The following is a 20,032-nucleotide window of genomic DNA, read 5'->3' on the forward strand; positions in this document are numbered from 1 at the left end:
TACGAGAATTGGTACGCACATTCCCTGCCCACAACAAGCATAATGTCTAAAGCACAAATGTCTAATGTCTTTTAGACTGTGAGCCCACTGTTGGGTAGGGACTGTCTCTATATGTTGCCAACTTGTACTTCCCAAGCGCTTAGTACAGTGCTCTGCACACAGTAAGTGCTCAATAAATACGATTGATTGATTGATTGATTAAAGGAGGGGGGCTTACAGTCTAGGGAGGGAATGATTGACTGATTGGTCACCAATACCTGACCACAGCTATTTCACCTGTAGACCAATAAACTCTTGTTTCGGTAACATTAGACACCTGTGTCAGAATTTTATTTGACTGATCTTATCATTTACACAATACAGCATTAATGGCTCAATTAATGAATGCGCAACAAGCTAGACAGTGTTAGACAAAACAGCAATTTATATTCTGTACTGACCAATATGATGCTTATTTGCTTGAAGGGCTCTCTCCAAAGTAGCAGATAATTGCTGATAAATTTTATGAACAGCCACTTGGATTTCAATCTGAATACTTCTCTTTGCAGCTCTGATGCCATCCTAGGTTATCCAAAGAATAAGAAAAAGGAAAACACATGTGATTATTCCATTAACAACATCATAATATCACCCTTCAAGAAGAGAGATGTACATTGGCCCCAGGTATACCCGGAATTTTAGGTTAGCTAAGCAGCGTGGCTTAGAGGAAAGACCATGGGTTTGGGAGTCAGAGGTCGTGGGTTCTAATCCTGCCTCTGCCACTTATCAGCTGTGTGACTTCTCTGTGGCTCGGTTAACTCATCTGTAAAATGGGGATTAAAACTGGGAGCCCCGTATGGGACAACCTCGTTACCTTGTATCTACCCCAGTGCTTAGAGCAGTTCTTGGCACATAGTAAGCGCTTAACAAATACCATCATCATCAAATAGCAGGGAAGAGCATTAATTTATATCAAATTATTTAAAAATTATATAAAAATTCAAATCCCTCCCAGAATCACCTCTCCTCCAAGAGGCCTTCCTCTAGACTAAATCCTTCTATCCCCCTCGATGTCGACTATGAACCTACTCTACCCAAGTACTTAGTTACAGTGCTCTGTACCAAACGAACACGGAATATCATGATTTGATTAGAGTTTTTAACTTGGCTATTCCTTAAGATTTATTTTCATACCCTCAATATTTTGTCTTTCCCTTCTTTTCTTCCTCTTCCAAACAAGGTGGACTAAAAACATGAAGCATTTTTTTTAATGGTATCTGTTAAGTGCTTACTATGTTAGACTGTGAGCTCGCTGTTGGGTAGGGACCGTCTCTATATGTTGCCAACTTGTACTTCTCAAGCACTTAGAACAGTGCTCTGCACACAGTAAGCGCTCAATAAATACGATTGAATGAATGAATGAATGCCAGGCACTGCACTAAGCACTGGGGTAGGTTCAAGATAATCAGGTTGAACATGGTCTCTGTCCCACCTGGTGTTCAGAGTGTTCATCCCCATTTTATAGATGAGGTAATTGAGGTCCAGAGATGGTAAGTGACTTGCCCCAGGTCACACAGCAGACAAATGGCAGAGCCTGGATTAAAAGCAGGTCCTCTTGCCTCTCATGTCTGGGCTCTTTCCATTAGGCTATGCTACTTTCATACGGCTAAAGAAAACTCAATAAAATATTCAAATAATGAAAATCGTAACACTGTCCATAACAAAACAAAGTGAATTTAACAAAAGTTTTTCAATCCAGGAAATACACATATGACTTTGAGGTATGGCCACCCAGGAAATTCCTGCCAAAATGGAGACTATTTGAGGCCTGAACATCTAGAAACAACACTACATCCGTAACGGCATATCATTTCCTCTGACAACTACAATAAAATCTATTGGCTCCTTAGAAAACACTTTGCGGTAATCAAAAAACTGGATTAATTGGAAAGGAACTCGGATTTAAAGTGGAAAAGCGGGATCACACACGGGATATGACGACTTGACACCTGTCCACGTGTTTTGTTTTGCTGTCTGTCTCCCCCTTCTAGACTGTGAGCCCGTTGTTGGGTAGGGACTGTCTCTATATATTGCCGACTTGTACTTCCCAAGCGCGTAGGGCAGTGCTCTGCACAAAGTAAGCGCTCAATAAATACGACTGAATGAATGAATGAATCACAATGAACTCCTTTTTCAAGAAGCCTCTAAAAACATCCGTAAAAAGTGTTTCCTACCTGATAATGGTGTAATCGGACGCTCTCTCCTTTGGCTCCCATATGGCCTACTGTACCCAGACCAAAACATCCGGCTAGAAACTGCATTCTAACAGACGTAAGGAGTGAAGACGACTGAAATCCTGTTCCCTGTCTGTTTCCTACTGCTGGCGCACTGCCTTTTTCCTCCATCCCAGACAGCAGAACTAGGATCTGATGAAGGGCCTCTAGGCGAAGCTTTAAAAGAAACAAAGCAAACAGATTGAGGGGCGCGTGGTTATGAAAGTTAATATTCGGTACCTTCAAAAATCTCAAACAGTTCTTAAGAGTTCACTCTAAAATAAATGCAACCATCACATTCTCTCATAAAATTCATTCTCTCCTCCTCCCCTTCCCGTCAGTCCCGCTCCCTCCCTATGCCCTACCCCCTTTCCCTCCCCACAGCTCTTGTGTATATTTGTACATATTTATTACTCTATTTTATTAATGATGTGTATATAGCTATAATTCTATTTATTCTGATGGTATTGACATCTGTCTACTTGTTTTATTGTCCGTCTCCCCCTTCTAGACTGTGAGCCCGTTGTTGGGTACGGACCATCTCTATATGTTGCCGATTTGTACTGCCCAAGCACTTAGTACCGTGCTCTGCACAAAGTAAGCGCTCAATAAATACAATCGAGTGAATTAATGAATAAAATAATCACTCTGGGGTAATAAATATTTTTATTACAGAACATGCTAAGCAAACTACCCTTCCCATCACTGCAGCTTGTCTGTCCCTTCCCGTTCAGTTCCATGGAACAAGTCCATTGCTTTATGGATTTGGGAGAAAATTACACCCTTTTCATTGACACGTGATCAAATGTTTTTAACCAAGGTCACTGGAAATCTACTCATTTAGGAGAAAGAAGTCCACACTAGGAGGCAAAGGGAATGATGAAAAAGGCAATCTATAACCAGTCGTGCTTAAACAATTCTTACTCAATTGCAAACACCCAGAAAGTGGGATTAATGAAGGTATAATTAAGATAACCTACCTCTGCCCTTAGCTGCTGCTGTTCCAGAGCAATGATAGAAGCCTGGGGGCTTGTAGACATACTTTCATCTGGCTCCTTAAAGCCTGGGGCATTCCCCACATCTCCGCTCACAAAGCTGACGACGTTTTCTATCAGCGTATGAACTCCCAGGGATTTCGTGAGGTCAAACTCAGACTCGAATGAATACGAGGCGCTGCCCAACCAGTCTCGGCTATGTTTTAGACGAGCCCAGGAGTCACTCAGGGGTTCTGCTTGACTGTGTACGGGTCCTAAATGCACACACAACGAAGTGGCCTCAGTCCCAGTTTAGAAAAAACGATTTTCCGAAGCTTGGTGAGAGCACTGGCTGTTGCTACAATACCAATTGGTGAAAAATGGAAACATGTCGAAACAGAAGCATGCATTACGTGAATCTGAGCAAAACACCTCAGTTAAAACACAAACTATAGCAATGTAGTAGAAACTAAGGGGGAAGTCCAGTTTTTATTGGTTCTAGTTCCTCAGAAGCGATGGCATCACGCTGCAGCGGGAAGAGCAAATACAATGGGCCGAAGCCACTTTCAAAGTGCTTAGCTTAAAGCTATAACATTAATAAAATGCTACGCAGCTGGACAAAGAAGAGTGATGCAGAAAGTTTTGTTTCTAGAGGAACTAAGCACTTGGGATATTGCTGATTAGACGCAGTTTAAATGGAAGCACTCATTTGACCGGTTACTATTTACATAGTAGGAATAGTACTATGTCCTTGAACAATTTGCAATGAAATAGTTACCAGAATGTGTGAGGAGAGAAGGGCGAGTAAACTAACAAAAGAAAAAGGCCTATGCATATTATACATACACATCCCTGCTGGTTTCATTCATATACTTGACATTCCTTTAGCGCTTAGTACAGTACATAGTACTAAGCGCTTTTAGTACAGTGCTCTGCACACAGTAAGCACTCAATAAATACAACTGAATGAATGAATTCCTTTCCAGGGATAATGTCACTGGGTGCCAGAGTTTTGAAGATGACAGAGTTACTATACAATGACGGCAAATGGCAGTTTCACGGCCAAGGCTGCATGACATTTTATGGGAAGCATTTTAAGGCAATTCCTATAGCTGTGTAATTACTGAGAGTTGCCTCAATAAGCACCAAATCAAATGACATTAGTTGTTACTAACCGACATTTTATTAAAGGCTACATCATTTAAAAAAAATTATTAGGCTTCATCGTGTTTCCAACTAAACTACACACCAATTCATCTCCATGTGCTCTTACACTTTTAAATTCTACGTGTATAAAATTTCTAATTCTCACATATCTAGACACACACAGTATTGGAGCTGACAGTGTAATTCCAAATATTACCAGAGTTTTCCAATTGGAATGCATGTAAAGGCAACAAATACAGTATGCAAATACATTAGTTGTATTTGTTACCAATAACTACATGAGTAAGATTTGAGGAATAAGCTATTTGACATGACTACTTAATAAAATGCCCTCAGTATAAGGAAAGCTATTAGGCCATTAAAATATATTTTTTTTCTTGATTGTTACACTTGTTACACTTCTACTTCCAGTAGAAACCTTTTATTTTTGCACGATGAAAAACCAGCCGTAAAAACTGCTAATGGATGGCAGGAATGGGAATAAAACCTGACTTCAAATTAATCTACTTGAGTTCAAATGAAACTATTTTCAACATCAAATGAATGCTGAAATGTTGATAATCTCAGGTATTTAGAAAAGTGTGCTTAAAATCAGATAGACTACAATTTTATTCAAGGTAACATAGGATCAGTACTTTAATCATTTTCTAATCGTGCTTCCTGATTTTTATAAAACAGCTAAATAGTTCTCTAGGTAAAACTGATACAAAACCTGAATAAGAGGTGGCTAAAGAGTCTCATGGATGCATAATGTATTTAAAATAAAATACAATTTCAAATTGCAAAGCTGTGAATGCAGTAAACAATGGAAAAACAAAAACTAAAATTCAAAGTTAAGATGATGCATTATTCTTAACTTATAAATACTAATTTTTGTTCCTGGTGTGATTATTCATGCTTCAATCTGGTTTCTGAACAATTATTCAAAAGTTATGAAAAAGCATGCTATTCGGGTCTTTAAAACGCATTTAGTATCTATTTGAAAATGAAATTATGGTATGTAACTGGGCTAGTATTTAAGAAGAAGGCATTAACTCCACAAAAATGGAAGAGGGCCTAACAGGTTGAAGGATTATTACTATTAATAATTCACATCTCACTGACACAGGAAAATTTTACTTTCCATTAACAAAAGGTAAAAAGTGAAGGCTGTAGAAGTAGTGTAGTATCATCTAAGACTTTAATGGTGGGCCAAAAAAATGAAATCTTTTCAGTACTTTAAAGGGAAATTTTGAGGCATGACTTAGCAGGGAACATGTCAGCTAATTCTGTGGTTTTGTACTCTCCCAGGTGCTTAGTACAGTGCTCTGCACATAGTAAGCACTCAATAAATACCACTGATTGATTGATTAAAACTCATGATGAAACCATAGGAAGGTCCTCTAGCAGGAGGTTATTGGTGAAAAAATTGAAATAAAATAAATGCCCAAATTTAATGTAGCACCAAGTGCACTTTTAAAAAGCTAGCACTTTTAAATATGAAATTGGGAAGTGGGGGAAGGACCCAATCTTCTTCTAGTAGCATGTTTAAGCAGTTTAAATTTCACTTTTTGTCCTTCAATATTACTGATCGATTGGTTGATTGGTCAATCTAGCTGAAGATGGTCTCAAACACGTAGTAAAGTCATTTTTATAATGCGGTACAAGTTCAAGCCCAATTCTTACCAACCTGTAATTCGTGTGAATTTTGAGTCATAAGACAACTATAAAGTTGTACTTTTGTAGAAAATGATTTAATGTTTATTTGCTTGATTACTGTAGCTTGATTCCTACATGGAGTTTTCAAAATGAATAGGGCACAGTTGCAATACATACTTTATAATCATAAAATATGTAGGCAAGCTTAAAGGGGAGGGAAAAAAAAATAAACATGCCATCATGTACTTGCTTGAAGCTCTTCTTTTTTCTGGGGCTCAACTGGCCAAAAAGGAGTAAATACACTAACACATGAGGATCAGAAGACAAAAGGAAACATTTTCATACAGGAGACAACATTCAAATTGCTTTTCTTCCTTAATAGCACCCCAGATTTGAAATGCATTTCATTCAGGCAGACACTAAATGTTTCTAGAGTTAATCTTACAAACAAAATACTAAGCACAAGATTCAAACACCCAAATAAAAACAAACTACATCAACAGATACGACTGTTGGTGTTTCTTCTTCATTTTAGTTCTACTTTTCCTCCATCCTTTGTTTTATGTACTTTCAGTTCTCAGTACTAATTAATTTTAAAACAGAGTGCTTGACTATTGCATCTTCTCCTGAGGGGGTTATAGAAAGCAAACTGACCTAATCAACAAGTGAACATTTGCATATGGCTATATATAAGTCTATTTTCAGAAAACTTAAAAATAAAGAAGTCAAGTTCTCTAAAAAATGAATAGTCTTCTTTTAGAAATTAATTTCCCTAAAGAGAACACTTCACAGTCAGACATCATCATTTTGGAGCAAACAATTCTGAAAAATTTTAAATTACAATTTTTTACATTACCTAAGAAAACAAATTGGACAGAAACAAAACGGAACAAAAAAAATCACTCTCCTAAAGAGCCAGATAGCACTGCTGAGAAAGACAGGAATACTCTCTTCAGAAAATCATCCTCAGAAAACTCAAAGCAAAATTAAATTCGCACCTCAATTTTGTTCACAACAAAATAAATTGAGGTGTAGGAGCTATTAATTCCAAAAGGCCTGTCAATAAGAAAGTCATTCTTACATATAAAATGTATAATCGCTCTTTAATAAATAGGGCCACCTTGTTAATATCTTCCCTTCATCTACTTTAGCAAAAATTACAAAAATAAACGCTAATAGACAATTTTAAATATTTTTGGACTAAAGGCAGAACAAATAATAAGTTTTCTGGAAGCAGTTTCTGCCCTCTACCCCTGACTTTTTTAAATTTAAGGACATGATTTTAATCTAAAGTCTCCATGTTTAAGAAAAGAATCAATGACAAAGAGAAAACCAACAAAACAAGGCATTAATCATGACCTGAAAAATAATTTGCTAAGTTCCTGAGGAGTCTTGTTGCCGCACCTCTGTGCATGTGTTTACATTCTTGTGCAGTTATAAATAAAAATCTTATCCGTGCCACACGATCTCTTTGTTTCCTCTTAAACTAGTTGAGATATTTCTTTTTCTTATGAGCAACGAAATTTGGTACCCCATTCCTCCACTGAACTGTGGCCTGAAAATACGCCTCTGAACCTATCCTGGAGGTTCTCTGTTAGAAGGTTTCAGGGCATATACGCTAGCTGTACTCCTGGGCTTTAAACCTGTGAGCATTTCAAAATTCATACAATTACATATATGGTCCATATTTGACTGAATTTTCTAGTGCTGCCTCTACAGAATAAGTTAAAGGTAATCGAACATGTGCTGATCATTTTTATTCAACTCCAGTAATACTAATTCATTCATTCATTCAATCGTATTTATTGAGCGCTTACTGTGTGCAGAGCACAGAGCGCTTGGGAAGTACAAGTTGGCAACATATAGGGACGGTCCCTATGCAATAGTGGGCTCACAATCTAGAAGGTCGATCCTATAAATTCTGTAACTTGCTTTGTCCCACTTGCTAAGAATACATAGAACTTTCACTATATTATGATTCACATTTTTTCACAAATCCTTTGGAGACAGGGAACCATCTCCATTTTACAGATGGAGAACTGAGGCAAAGAAACAAAGGCTTGTTTATAGTTAGTTGATCAATGGCACAGGCAGAAATGGAGCCCATCTGAATCTTGACCCATGTTTCTTCATTGCCATTATATTTTCAATGCCACCATTACTTATTGGCCAAGATGAAGAAAGTGAAATACTTACTACATAATTTATATGGCGAATTGGTGGAATAAAGGCAGAAAAAAACAGTCCACTTAAAAATAAAACTGCTTACATTTACTGCGAATAAACTAGATATACCATACAGAAGCCATTTGAAGCCACCTGGAGAGAATAATCACTTGTGTTTTAAATACATTTTTAAGTAAGGAAACTTTGTAAACATGAACGTATGACCCTCTGGTTAGCAATATAAATCGAATGGAAAATATTCACTGTCTGTGCATCAGAAAAACTTGGTGCCAGTTTAGGCTGCAGTATTTTCTCTTGGGTACTCTCTACCAACTGATGACTGCTATTACTACCCCAAACATACACTTCACAAGTTTCAGAAACGATGGGTGTATCACCGGTTTGTACGCTATCTGGGCTAGCACAGGTTCTTGAGTAATCAGAGGCCATTCGGCAAACCTCTACTAATGATATGATTCCAAGGCACAAATAACTCACATACACTAGGTTCTTCCACGATGCGGATTTTTACTACATGTTTTGGAATCAAAGTTTTCAGGGACATGTGAGAACACTTCTTAAACGATATGCTCTCCGAAACGTTAGTTTTCCTCACACCACAAAACATGGAGTTCATCAACAACTTAATCCCTATGTTACAGGAGAACTGGATGTACTAGTTAATTTACCAACTATCCATTCATGGGGAAATTTTAGTCACAGAACTTTCTACCTTTTAACCTCTAAAAAGACAGTGTTAAAATAAGAAACAATTACACAGGGAACATTCTAAAATATTAATTCTGAGGTTCCATAATTCTCAACATGGCAAAGCAATTAGTCGCCTCACCTTCCTTTGTTCCCTGAATTATTAGATTTCCAAACACATCAATGCTTGAATCCAAAATTTCTTATATAGTATTTACTTGCTTAATTGCCCCACCTTAACATAATTGTTGTAACACTAAAGGAAGATGGGACTATTATGGGACAGTCCGGGTCCTGTAAAAATTAACACTAGCAATGAAGGGAAGCAGAGATAAGAGGAAAGGAGAGATTGCATTTATTTCCCTCACAACACTTATGTACATATTTGTAATTTATTTAATGTCTGTTTCCCCCTCTAGACTGTAAGCTCTTTATGGACAGGGAAAGTGCCTAAAAATTCTATTACACTGTACTCTCCCAAGAGCTTAGTACAGTACTCTGCACAGAGCAAGTGCTCAGTTAATACCACTGATTGATAAATGATTGACTGAGGTAGGAAGGTTAGAGGGCACAGGACAATATCTCTTACTTTATTACTTTTTTTTAATGGTACTTGTTAAGCACTTACTATATGCCAGGCACTGTACTAAGCACTGGAGTAGACACAAGGCAATTAGGACAGTCAATGTCCCTCATGGGGCTAATGATTTTAATCTTCATTTTACAGGTGAGGTAACTGAGGCACAGAACTGAAGGGACTTGCCCAAGGTCACACTCTCTCCTTTATGCTCCTCCTCCTCTCCGTACCATGGCCATCACTGCTTACAGTTATGTGATATAAAAATAATTTTTATTTCTTCCTCAGCAACAAGAGTGGGGCAATTGTGTGAGTAAACACGGTAATTTTTATTTTACTTTAGGTGTGGAATCAAGACAGTAAGTAGTACTGGTCTTGTTCAGTAATAGTAAGAATTCAACTATATTCATATATACTAAAATCACAATCATAGGGCCAACTGCATGGGGTAAAATCATTATTTTCTCTTCCAGCTTTGGAAGTCTCTGCTCCTTTATGGGGATCACAGAGACCTAAAACCCTCTGAGAAGGGTTAAAAAAAAAATCCTATCTCTGAGAATGATTAAAAAGATCTAATTTTCTGTTTTTCCAAATCCAGAACAGTGACTTGAGGCTCCTTGGAGTAAATCTGTCTCCCCAACTATATCCCACTAAACACATCTTCTGCTGTTCTGAGAGACAGGGGTTTGTTAGCAATTGCTACTTTAATTGTCTCTTTGGCCACCGAGGCCAGAAATAATGGACACAAGCCCTGTCATTCTGTGCTACTTATACAGCAACTTCTTTTGTGGTTCTTCACTTTGTCTGAGGCCTTTTGATAATCCTTTAGCCATCCTTTCAGTTTTCTTCTGAGTAAAAAAAAACGGCCAAGATGAGGCAGAGAAACCCAAAACAAGGTGGCAGAGACAATATCAATGTCAAAATGGTGATGGGAGCCTCAAAATGGCAGCAGTAGACTCCAAGAAGTAACAATAAGCAGAAGTGGAGATATCCAAAGCAACAGCAACACAGCCCCAGGGTCCTGCCTACGATTGAGGGCAATGCGGGATAGTTACCATCTTTCCTGTCTCACAAGCCCGTAACCTTGGTGTTATCCTCAACATCTCTTTCACTCAACCCACATATTCAATCTGTTACCAAATCCTGTCAGTTCAACCTTCAAAACATTGCTAAAATCCACCTATTCCTCTCCATCCAAACTGCTACCACATTAATCCATGCCCTTAATCCTAGTCTATCTTAATTACGGTAGCAGCTTCCTTGCTAACCCGTCTGCCTCCGGTCTCTTCCCACTCCAGTCCATACTTTACTCTGCTGCCCAGATCATTTTTCTATAGAAACATTCAGTCCATGTTTTCCCCACGCCTCAAGAACTTCCACCTCTGCATTCAATATGAAAGTCCTTATCAACAGCTTGAAAGGACTGAATCAACTTGCCCATTCCTACCTTACCGCTCTGATTTCCACTACAACCCAGCCCACACACTTTGCTCCTCCAATGTCAACCTACTCACCATCCCGCCTCTGGCCTGCTAAGAATCTATGCATGGGGTGCATGGGGTAAAATAATTATTTTCTCTTCCAGCTTTGGAAGTCTCTGCTCCTTTATGGGGATCACAGAGACCTAAAACCCTCTAAGAAGGGTTAAAAAAAATCCTATCTCTGAGAATGATTAAAAAGATCTAATTTTCTGTTTTTCCAAATCCAGAACAGTGACTTGAGGCTGAGTCTTCTATATCTGACAGACGACCACTCTCCCCACCTTCAAAGCCTTAATAGAAACACACTTCTCCCACGCTAACACTAAGACTTCTCCCAGTTCCTTCTATGTTGCCCTTGCACTTGGATTTGCATCCTCTACTCTCCTCTTCATCAGCCTCATGGCAGTTATGTACACATCTATAATTTATTTATTTATATTAATGCCTGCATCCCCCTCTAGACTGTAAACTTGTAGGCAAGAAACATGTCTACCAACTCTGCTACATGGTACTCTCCCAAGCACTTTGTACTGTGCTCTGCACATAGTAAGCGCTCAATAAATATGATTAATTGACTGATAGCCCTTGAGCAAGTTGGACTGCCAAAGAAAGGAAAACAGGATAGGATGGGCCCGGGAAGAAGAGAAGACAGAGTACGCTAAGTCCAGGAGATGGAGCGAAACTGTTTTGATTCTGCCTGTGTGTTACGGTTGAGTTTGGCACTGCTCTTGGGTCTTATTTGACTCTGCTTGGCTGGGATTTGAGAGGAATGAAAAATCTTTAAGAACACGTCCCTCACTTTCCTTTATATTATTATAGCATTTGCTCTTCTAAATTTTTAATAATTTCTTCTAAGTACAGCTGCATTTTCATATTATCTCTGAAAGCCCTGTCCCCTAAAGTTTCATCTGTTTTTCACACCTTTTCTTGGAATGAGGAACTGGCATCTATAATCATATCTCAACATACTTTCTCCAACCAAATAGTTTGCTTCTCTCAATACCCTTATGAAATCCCTTCTTATAAAGGCTATTTTCTTGCCCTCCAATATCTCCTCTTCCGTTCTCTCTCTTGTTCCCTTTACTAGTTCCTATCTTCAATGTTGTAAACACTAACACTCACGAGTTTAAAGCCGTCGGAATAAAACTTGAAGCTTCTAAGAAGAAAGATACATTGAATATAAAGATAAATTTACAGCAGGAAAGGTTTCTAGCTTCTGGAGGTTTATGGTTATATCAATCTATGAATGCTCTTCTGTTTTCTACCCGGGGCTCCCACCTCACCCCTTTGCAGCTCAATCTTGATCCACAGGAATCCTGGGAAGCCAGGACCCCCTAACCTGGAATTTTCCCTCGGTCCACATGAATCTAACAAATACATCTATATGTTGCAGACTTGTACTTCCCAAGCGCTTAGTACAGTGCTCTGCACACAGTAAGCGTTCAATAAATACAGTTGAATGAATGAATGAATAAATTTGTTATGTCATAATTCAGATTGTCGTCAGCTTCTTACATCCAGTGGCAAGGTATGTTTAAAGTTGTAGTTAATCAAATACTTTACTAAGAGTCACTGAAAAGGCATTTTACTAACTACCATGTCAAAGTGGCAAATCTACACCTTAAACTTAAAAGGTTTCTCTACCATTAGACCACACTTTAGACCCTTTCTTCCAAGAGCCATAAGCGCTCAATAAATACGATTGAACAAACAAATCAGCTCATAAAGTAGTATCGATGTAGGTGTTTACTTTTCTATCCCTGATTCATTTTAGTGCATTTAATCTTAATAATTTACCTTACTTACATCATCACAGGAAGGAATTTAGATAGAAGATGCATGCGCGCGGACACACACATACTCCCCACCCCATGGTAGAGAGCTGGCTCTCCCCCTCAATAAAAACACTAAAATAGTCTACCTCAGTGCCTCTTACGTATTTCTATCAAAAGCATCAGACACTGAAAATGAGAATGGAAGTTTTTTTCCAGTTTCTAGGATAACAGGGAACTTAAACAATTCCCAAAGAATATCTACAGGATCAAGTGGATGAAGGGAACAGCAAGTTATACATAGCAAATAAAATGCACTGGCTTAGATCTTCTCATGTGCTCTCAGTTACCCACAGGACACACGACTTCAGAGTTTTACATGCATTACATTTCTTGGAAATTCTCAAATCATGGCATATTTTGAAGTGAATGGTATTTTTCTTGATCTGTTCTAATTGATTAAATACTTTTTGACATCATAAAATGAGTTGTTCATACAGTTAGAACTGTCATTACAGTGTTAAAGGTAGAAAATGAGAGAAATTACTTCACTTAATTCAACCCTCGGGATGCTAATACTTACCCCTCTTTCTATGAGAAGATGCGAGGTCCAAATCAACATTTCGTCTCCCACTCTGTTGAAGTTAAAAGAACACAAATAACTTCATTTATTTTAACTATAAAATGTTGTGCATTTTAAAGATTTATGGAATAGTTAAGGTTCCAAATTGCTTGGAAGACAACAACGGACTTATTCTACATTTACTAAATTAAATGGAACCTTGAAATAATGTGACAAAATCCCGCAAACATTGCAACAGTAATAATTTACAGTTTCTCTAGTCAATCAAACAATCCATCAATGGTACTTAATGAGTGCTTACTGTGTATGGAAGACTGTACTAAGCACTTGGGAAAGTACAACACAAAATGGAATTGGTAGGCATGATCCCTACCCACAAGGAGCTCAAAGTCTAGAGAGGTGGGGGCAGGGGGTGGTGTGGAAGGGGGATAGATGGACTTTAAAATAAATTACAAAGTGCAAGGATATGAACATGACGCTGCAGGGATGAGGGTAGGGTGAATATCAAGTGCTTAAGTAAATGGAAAGCAGCAGAAAGGCATATTCCCTTCCTGGTGCTCCATAAGAAGATAATGATGATTTTTGGACAGGTAGTTAATATAGGATCTTGACAGTTCACGGCCATTTAGGAGCCAAGAAAAGATGTCTTTTAAGCAGGGACTCCTCCAGGGGTGTTTTTTTTTCCCCCTCAGCAGATTTCACCACTGCCAGTTTAAAATATGCTATGAATTGGTTTCTCATATCAATGCAGAGGACTACAGAGCTCTGAAAGACAATTTCCACATCTACTAGAAATGTACAATACTTACTATAACCAAAGCCTCAATTTAATGTGGCTTTTCATATCTGAAAAAAGAAATCCTCCACTGAAACTAAACATTGTTAATTTTCACCTACCAGTGAGTAACCTTCTTCATCTGATTCTGGCTGAGATAAATCAGATTCACTCCTCGATTTGATCAGTCTATAATTTGGACTAGCGTGGACTGAGCGACTCTCTGCAGTAAGACTTTCACTCCTGCCTCACACACAAAGGAAAGTTTTTCAACATGTGATCTTTGGAGTACACAAAATTCACAGCGCTAACAGCAAAGAGATATTATGCCCTCTTTCCTCCACATTAACGTCTCCATTATTTCCAAAATGGAAATTCAAAATAAACACCATACGCTAGCAAGTCCATCTAAAAGCAACAATAACTTCTGTAACAAAGAAACCAAGCATTTACTGGATACTCAACAAAGCATAAATACAGTATTATTTGGCTGTTGTGAGGGAGGTAGCTAAGGAACATACCACAAATGCAAAATCAGAAACGATAAGGTACAAACTCTAGTGTCAAAGGGGAGCTAGGCTGCTGAAGTGGTGTTTTCTATAGCCAACGGGCTCTGTGACTTTGCTACCCACCACAGTCAATGCCCTTCAAAGAGAAGCGAAAGGGTGAACCCAAATCCAAGAGTTGGCAGATAGACATGGAGGCTGGCAAAAAAAAAGGGAAACCGTTCCTGTTGTCACAATAGAGTTAAATTGCTTTTTATTCTGACGCTTGTAGCTTGCTTATGTCACGAACTATAAAGATCAACCAGTCAATCAATCGACGATCGACGGCATTTATCGAGTGCTACCTGTGTGCACAGCACTGCACTAAGAGCTTGGTAAAGTACACTACGATAGAGTTGGCAGACATGATCCCTGACCAAAAGAAGCTTACAGTCTAGCCTCCAATCCTACCAGAAATTAAAGCAGTGGAGGTCGATTTCGGGGCTGCCGCTCATGGGAGTTGGAGGAGAGGGGTATAAGGGAAGGGGGGAGAGAGTACTCAACCTTGGTCCTGATTGATGAAAGTTGATACAAGCTTATTAGTTATAAATGTGTAAAGTCTACATCCTGTTTGGATATCTGTAGGCTACCACCTGCGTAATTGCTAATAGAACAAAGAATATAGGTTCAGCAAGGCCACATGTGAGTTTCTCCTTACTGAGGTGCTTTAGTTACCATGCTACACTCTACAGAATCATTCTGAAGAAGTCTAATAAAACCTGGGCACACCACTGAGAGCAATCAATCAATAACCAACCCAAATGTGGAACACAGTAGTATATATTTGGGTTGCTTGATATGCATACACACACACATATTTATATATGTAAAAAAAGGCATATGTGTGTGTTTATCTACATCTACTTATATATAGCATTTCACCAACATCTTTGTGCTGTTATGTATCTTGAACCCAAATTCCTTGTGCTTATAAGTCCTTATATACTTTTTTACATAGCTATAGATAGATAAAATACAAACTACGTGCCCCGAAACCGAAGAAAATGACCTTGTCAGAGGTGCATGGTTAGGAGAAGCTTTACTGGAAAAAGCTAACTGAAGCAGCATGGCCTAATGGAAAGAGCACAGGGAAGGGAGTCAGAGGACCTGGATTCTAATCCTGGCTTCACCACGTGCCTGCTGTATGCCCTTGGGCAAGTCATTTAACTTTTCTGTGCCTCAGTTCCCTCATCTGTAAAATGGGATTTAGTACCTGTTCTCCCTCTTAGAATGTGAGTCCAATGAGGGATCCAGAGACCACGACTCTACCCCAGTGCTTTAGTTCTGTGCTTGGCACACAGAAAGCACTGAAATTCCACAATGATTAAAGACCACCTCAACAATTTGCATCCAAAGGCCATTTCAACTTGGCTGACTTTTGTTTTAATAAATGGAGAGGCAAACAACTGATGATTATACTAACCCTCCTTCCCTACTGGATTCTAGTATGCAAGGATTCATAAGTACAATGAAACTGGTTTCAGGACACGTAACAGATAGCATAAAGGTGTTGGTAAAATGCTCTATATAAAATGTGCAGTATATAGACTGTGAGCCCACCTTTTAGACTGTGAGCCCACTGTTGGGTAGGGACTGTCTCTATATGTTTCCAATTTGTACTTCCCAAGCGCTTAGTACAGTGCTCTGCACATAGTAAGCGCTCAATAAATACGATTGATGATGATGTGCAAAAAGCTCACTCATTCGACTGTATTTTAAGAGCCACACTGAAAAAAAAGACCCACCCAGGTAATAACGGGCCAGCCTTGCTTTAATAGTTGGATCTTTAAAAATTCAATATTGGAATTAATTTCGAAAGAATTCATCAATCCTAATGCTTGGTTTAAAAAAAAAAAGGAGAAACCCAACAGACTGTAAGCTCTTGAGGGTCGGGATCAAGTCTCATACTTCTTCTTCTTACACTCAAGGCCCTAGTACAGTGCTGTGTACACATAGGTGTTCAACGAATACTATGGAGTACTTGAAGTTATTTGATACCTACTTACTATATGTCAAACATGTTAACATTTTGAATTAATTACACCTTCCTTAAAATCTAGTTTACCCATCATCATGTATGCTTTTTGCCCCAATTATACTGAGCCTGGCAAAGGACAAATTTATTTCAGTTATGTTCAAGGCATGAGTGATTTGTACACCTAGCATAAAACTTTTCCACTAAAGTTTCAAAACTACAGTTTTTTTGTTGTTGTTTTTTTAATAGGAAAAACACAAACTATGGAAATCCTACTGGCTGGTTTCAAATTTGACTCCAATCATTTGAGGCGAAATCCCAAACTTACATCAAAGCCTAAAAAAAGGGTGGGGGGGGGGGGTGTCACTGCACTGGCTTCTTCAGGGCACTGCACTGGCTTCTTTATCATCCTAAGTGCTAAGGAACCAACAAAATTAGCATAAAAATGGAACATTAAACAAAGAGGACATCAAACTCACAGTAAAATATCCGTTTCTATTAATGGAAAATCCTGACCTCTGTCCCAAAACTATTGCACTTTTAAAGTACATCATAATACCCTAAGTGTAATTAAACAACCTTTAGATCCAAGTGACTTCACACTTGCTTTAACTGTAAATTTACCTCCTAGGATGAGGAAGATCTGGAGCTCATAATCTAGTGATTCAGAATCATAAACCAAATCAACATACTCTTCTGACCAAAGGACAACTCTACCATTTGGATAGTCCCACTTTCAATACTTAATTTATTTCACCATTATCAATCAATCGGATTTATTGAGCGCTTACTGTGTGCAGAGCACTGTACTAAGCGCTTGGGAAGTACAAGTTGGCAACATAAATACCATTATCAATGGTATTTACTGAGCGCTTCCTGCATGCAGGGCACTGTACTAACCGCTTGTCTGAATTTCATCTGAATCCTTACATGTATGACGGACAGCGTTTTACCTCTTAACGTAAGTGCTTAGATAAGCAAGTACTGGGGGTGGGGGGGGGAATAAAGGGAAGGAAAAGTAAGACTGGAGTCAAGATAAGACAGAAAAACCTCAAGTTTTTTAACGTGAGGTTGCCAATAAATCCCACCTAGTCATCAGTCCGACCCCTTCAGGGGTACTCGTTGAAGGTTGCTGTAACTGGCCTTCCTCCCTCCGCTTTTGAAGCTCATCAATAACGGGGCTCACTCCTAAGATCAACAAGGCACACCGGTGGATCACGGAGTTGCACGCCGCGGTATAAACATCCTGCCCCTCCGGCAGGTCCGTGCTGACCCTTCGCTCCTGCTGGGACTGAGGAGGCGGATCATCAACTCGAGTCCCCGTCCCTGCCCCCGTGTTCATCCTATCTCGATCGCGGCTGCGAGCTACTTCCCGGGCTGATAGGAAACATTGAAAGATTTCTGTAACGTGCAACACAAAAACACGGTCTTAACACATAGGGAGAGAAAAGCAAAGACAACGACAGCAAAACAATGATCAAGTTTGTACCACAGATTCGCTGAAAGAGGGCAAGATTATTTTTAATAGGTTAAAAATGCATTGACCAATATCAAAAATATAGCAACCTTAGTCCTCAAAGCAATCATTACTAGGCTAAACACTGAAAGGGCCGATATTCCCTTAAAGAATCAGTCAGTCAATGGTATTTATTGAGCATTCACTGGGTGGGGAGCTCGGTTCTAAGCGCTTGGGAGACTATTACACAATAAGACTGGTAGAGCTGATCTCTGCCCTCAAGAAACACACAACCTAGTGGGGGAAGAATTCAGAGTCGATTTCTCTGCTTCTTGGCTTCAGATGATAACAGGAGTACACAGAGCTATCTTAATGTTATAATGGTTTATAACAGCTTGACTATTATTAATACTATTTATAATAGTATACTATTATTATACTAAATTATACTAAATACTATACTATTACTTGACAAACTAATGCTGCAAAATTCACTTTTACATCATTTAATAATAAAAATTATAATAATAATAAGGATTATGGTACTTGCCAAGGACTGTGCTAGGCACTGAGATAGATACAAAGTAATACGACTACTAATACTACTACTACTACTACTACTAATAATAATAATGGTATTTGTTAAGCGCCTACTATGTGCCAAGCACTGTTCTAAGCACTGGTGTAGGTACAAGGTAATCAAGTTGCCCCACGTGGAGCTCACAGTCTTAATCCCCATTTTACAGATGAGCTGAGACACAGAGAAGTGAAGTGACTCGCCCAGGGTCACACAGCAGACAAGTGGCTGAGCCGGAATTAGAAGCCACGACTTCTGATTCCAAAGCCCGTGCTCTTTCCACTAAGCCACGCTGCTTCTCAAGGTCAGACACAGGTCCTGTCTCACGTGGGACTCACAATCTAGTCAAGGAATAATTATTGAGTTCCCACAGGTGCAGTGAAATGGGTACACGACCTCCCCTCTTTCCACTCCCCAGTATATCATACACTTTAGAACAGTGCTTTGCACATAGTAAGCGCTTAACAAATGACATCATTATTATACACCACCTGGTGCCATTTGAGTTTTACCCTGGACCATCTCCTCAACACATTATGAGGATTTTTTTTTATAGTAATTGTTAAGCGCTTACTATGTGCCAGGCACTGTGCTAGGCACTGGGGTAGATACAAGTTAATCAGGTTGGACACTGTCCCTGTCCCACACAGGGCTCACTGTCTTAATCCCCATTTTACAGATGAGGTAACTGAGGCACAGGGGAGTGAAGTGACTAGCCCAAGGTCGCACAGCAGACAAGTGGTGGAGCCGGGATCAGAACCCACATCCTTCTGACACCTAGGTCTGTATTCTCGCCACTAGGTCGCTAGAGAAGCAGCGTGGCTCAGTGGAAAGAGCCCGGGCTTTGGAGTGAGAGGTCATGGGTTCAAATCCCGGCTCCGCCACTTGTCAGCTGTGTGACTTTGGACACGTCATTTAACTTCTCTGAGCCTCAGTTACCTCATCTGTAAAATGGGGATTAAGACTGTGAGCCCCCCCGGGACAACCTGATCACCTTGTCACCTCCCCAGCGCTTAGAACAGTGCTTTGCACATAGTAAGCGCTTAATAAATGCCATCATTATTATTAGTAGACAGCACCTCAGAAGTTTACTCCATCACAGAATCTACTGAAATGCATGGTTGGCTTGATAGGTGTCAGATGCCTTTGCTCCTCCAAACTAACCTAGAAAGTCTTTAAGTCGTCCTGAAATGCCCAGCCTTATTGGCAGCAATAACTGACTACAATGACAAGATTCAACTGAATAATCGCAACAGGATAGAAATCCACTCCCCTTCGATATTAGCAATCTGAATTTCAGACTTAGGTAAGTGGAAATTTATAATCAATTTGATTCAGAGTACTTGCCCCCTAAAATACCGAGAGCAAACCAGTGCAAATTAAGGA

General features: G+C 39.2%; 1 protein-coding gene across 3 annotated transcripts in view; it reads right to left on the reverse strand.

The window, feature by feature from the left end:
• HERC1 (HECT and RLD domain containing E3 ubiquitin protein ligase family member 1) overlaps positions 1–20,032 on the reverse strand; it is a 169,162-nt gene that overhangs the window by 79,274 nt on the left and 69,856 nt on the right. For 2 of the 3 annotated variants that reach the window (XM_038746499.1, XM_038746496.1), the window contains exons 23-28: positions 17,702–18,014; positions 14,216–14,336; positions 13,319–13,370; positions 3,233–3,501; positions 2,214–2,429; positions 441–561 (exon numbers count right to left, since the gene is read on the reverse strand). In XM_038746499.1, the coding sequence (XP_038602427.1) occupies positions 441–561; positions 2,214–2,429; positions 3,233–3,501; positions 13,319–13,370; positions 14,216–14,336; positions 17,702–18,014 (1,092 nt within the window). Of the gene's footprint in view, positions 1–440; positions 562–2,213; positions 2,430–3,232; positions 3,502–13,318; positions 13,371–14,215; positions 14,337–17,701; positions 18,042–20,032 lie in introns of all 3 variants that reach the window. The other variant, XM_038746498.1, reaches the window with a different exon arrangement.

The sequence above is a fragment of the Tachyglossus aculeatus genome, chromosome 5 (assembly GCF_015852505.1).
Source record: "Tachyglossus aculeatus isolate mTacAcu1 chromosome 5, mTacAcu1.pri, whole genome shotgun sequence".
NCBI classification, from domain to species: domain Eukaryota; kingdom Metazoa; phylum Chordata; class Mammalia; order Monotremata; family Tachyglossidae; genus Tachyglossus; species Tachyglossus aculeatus.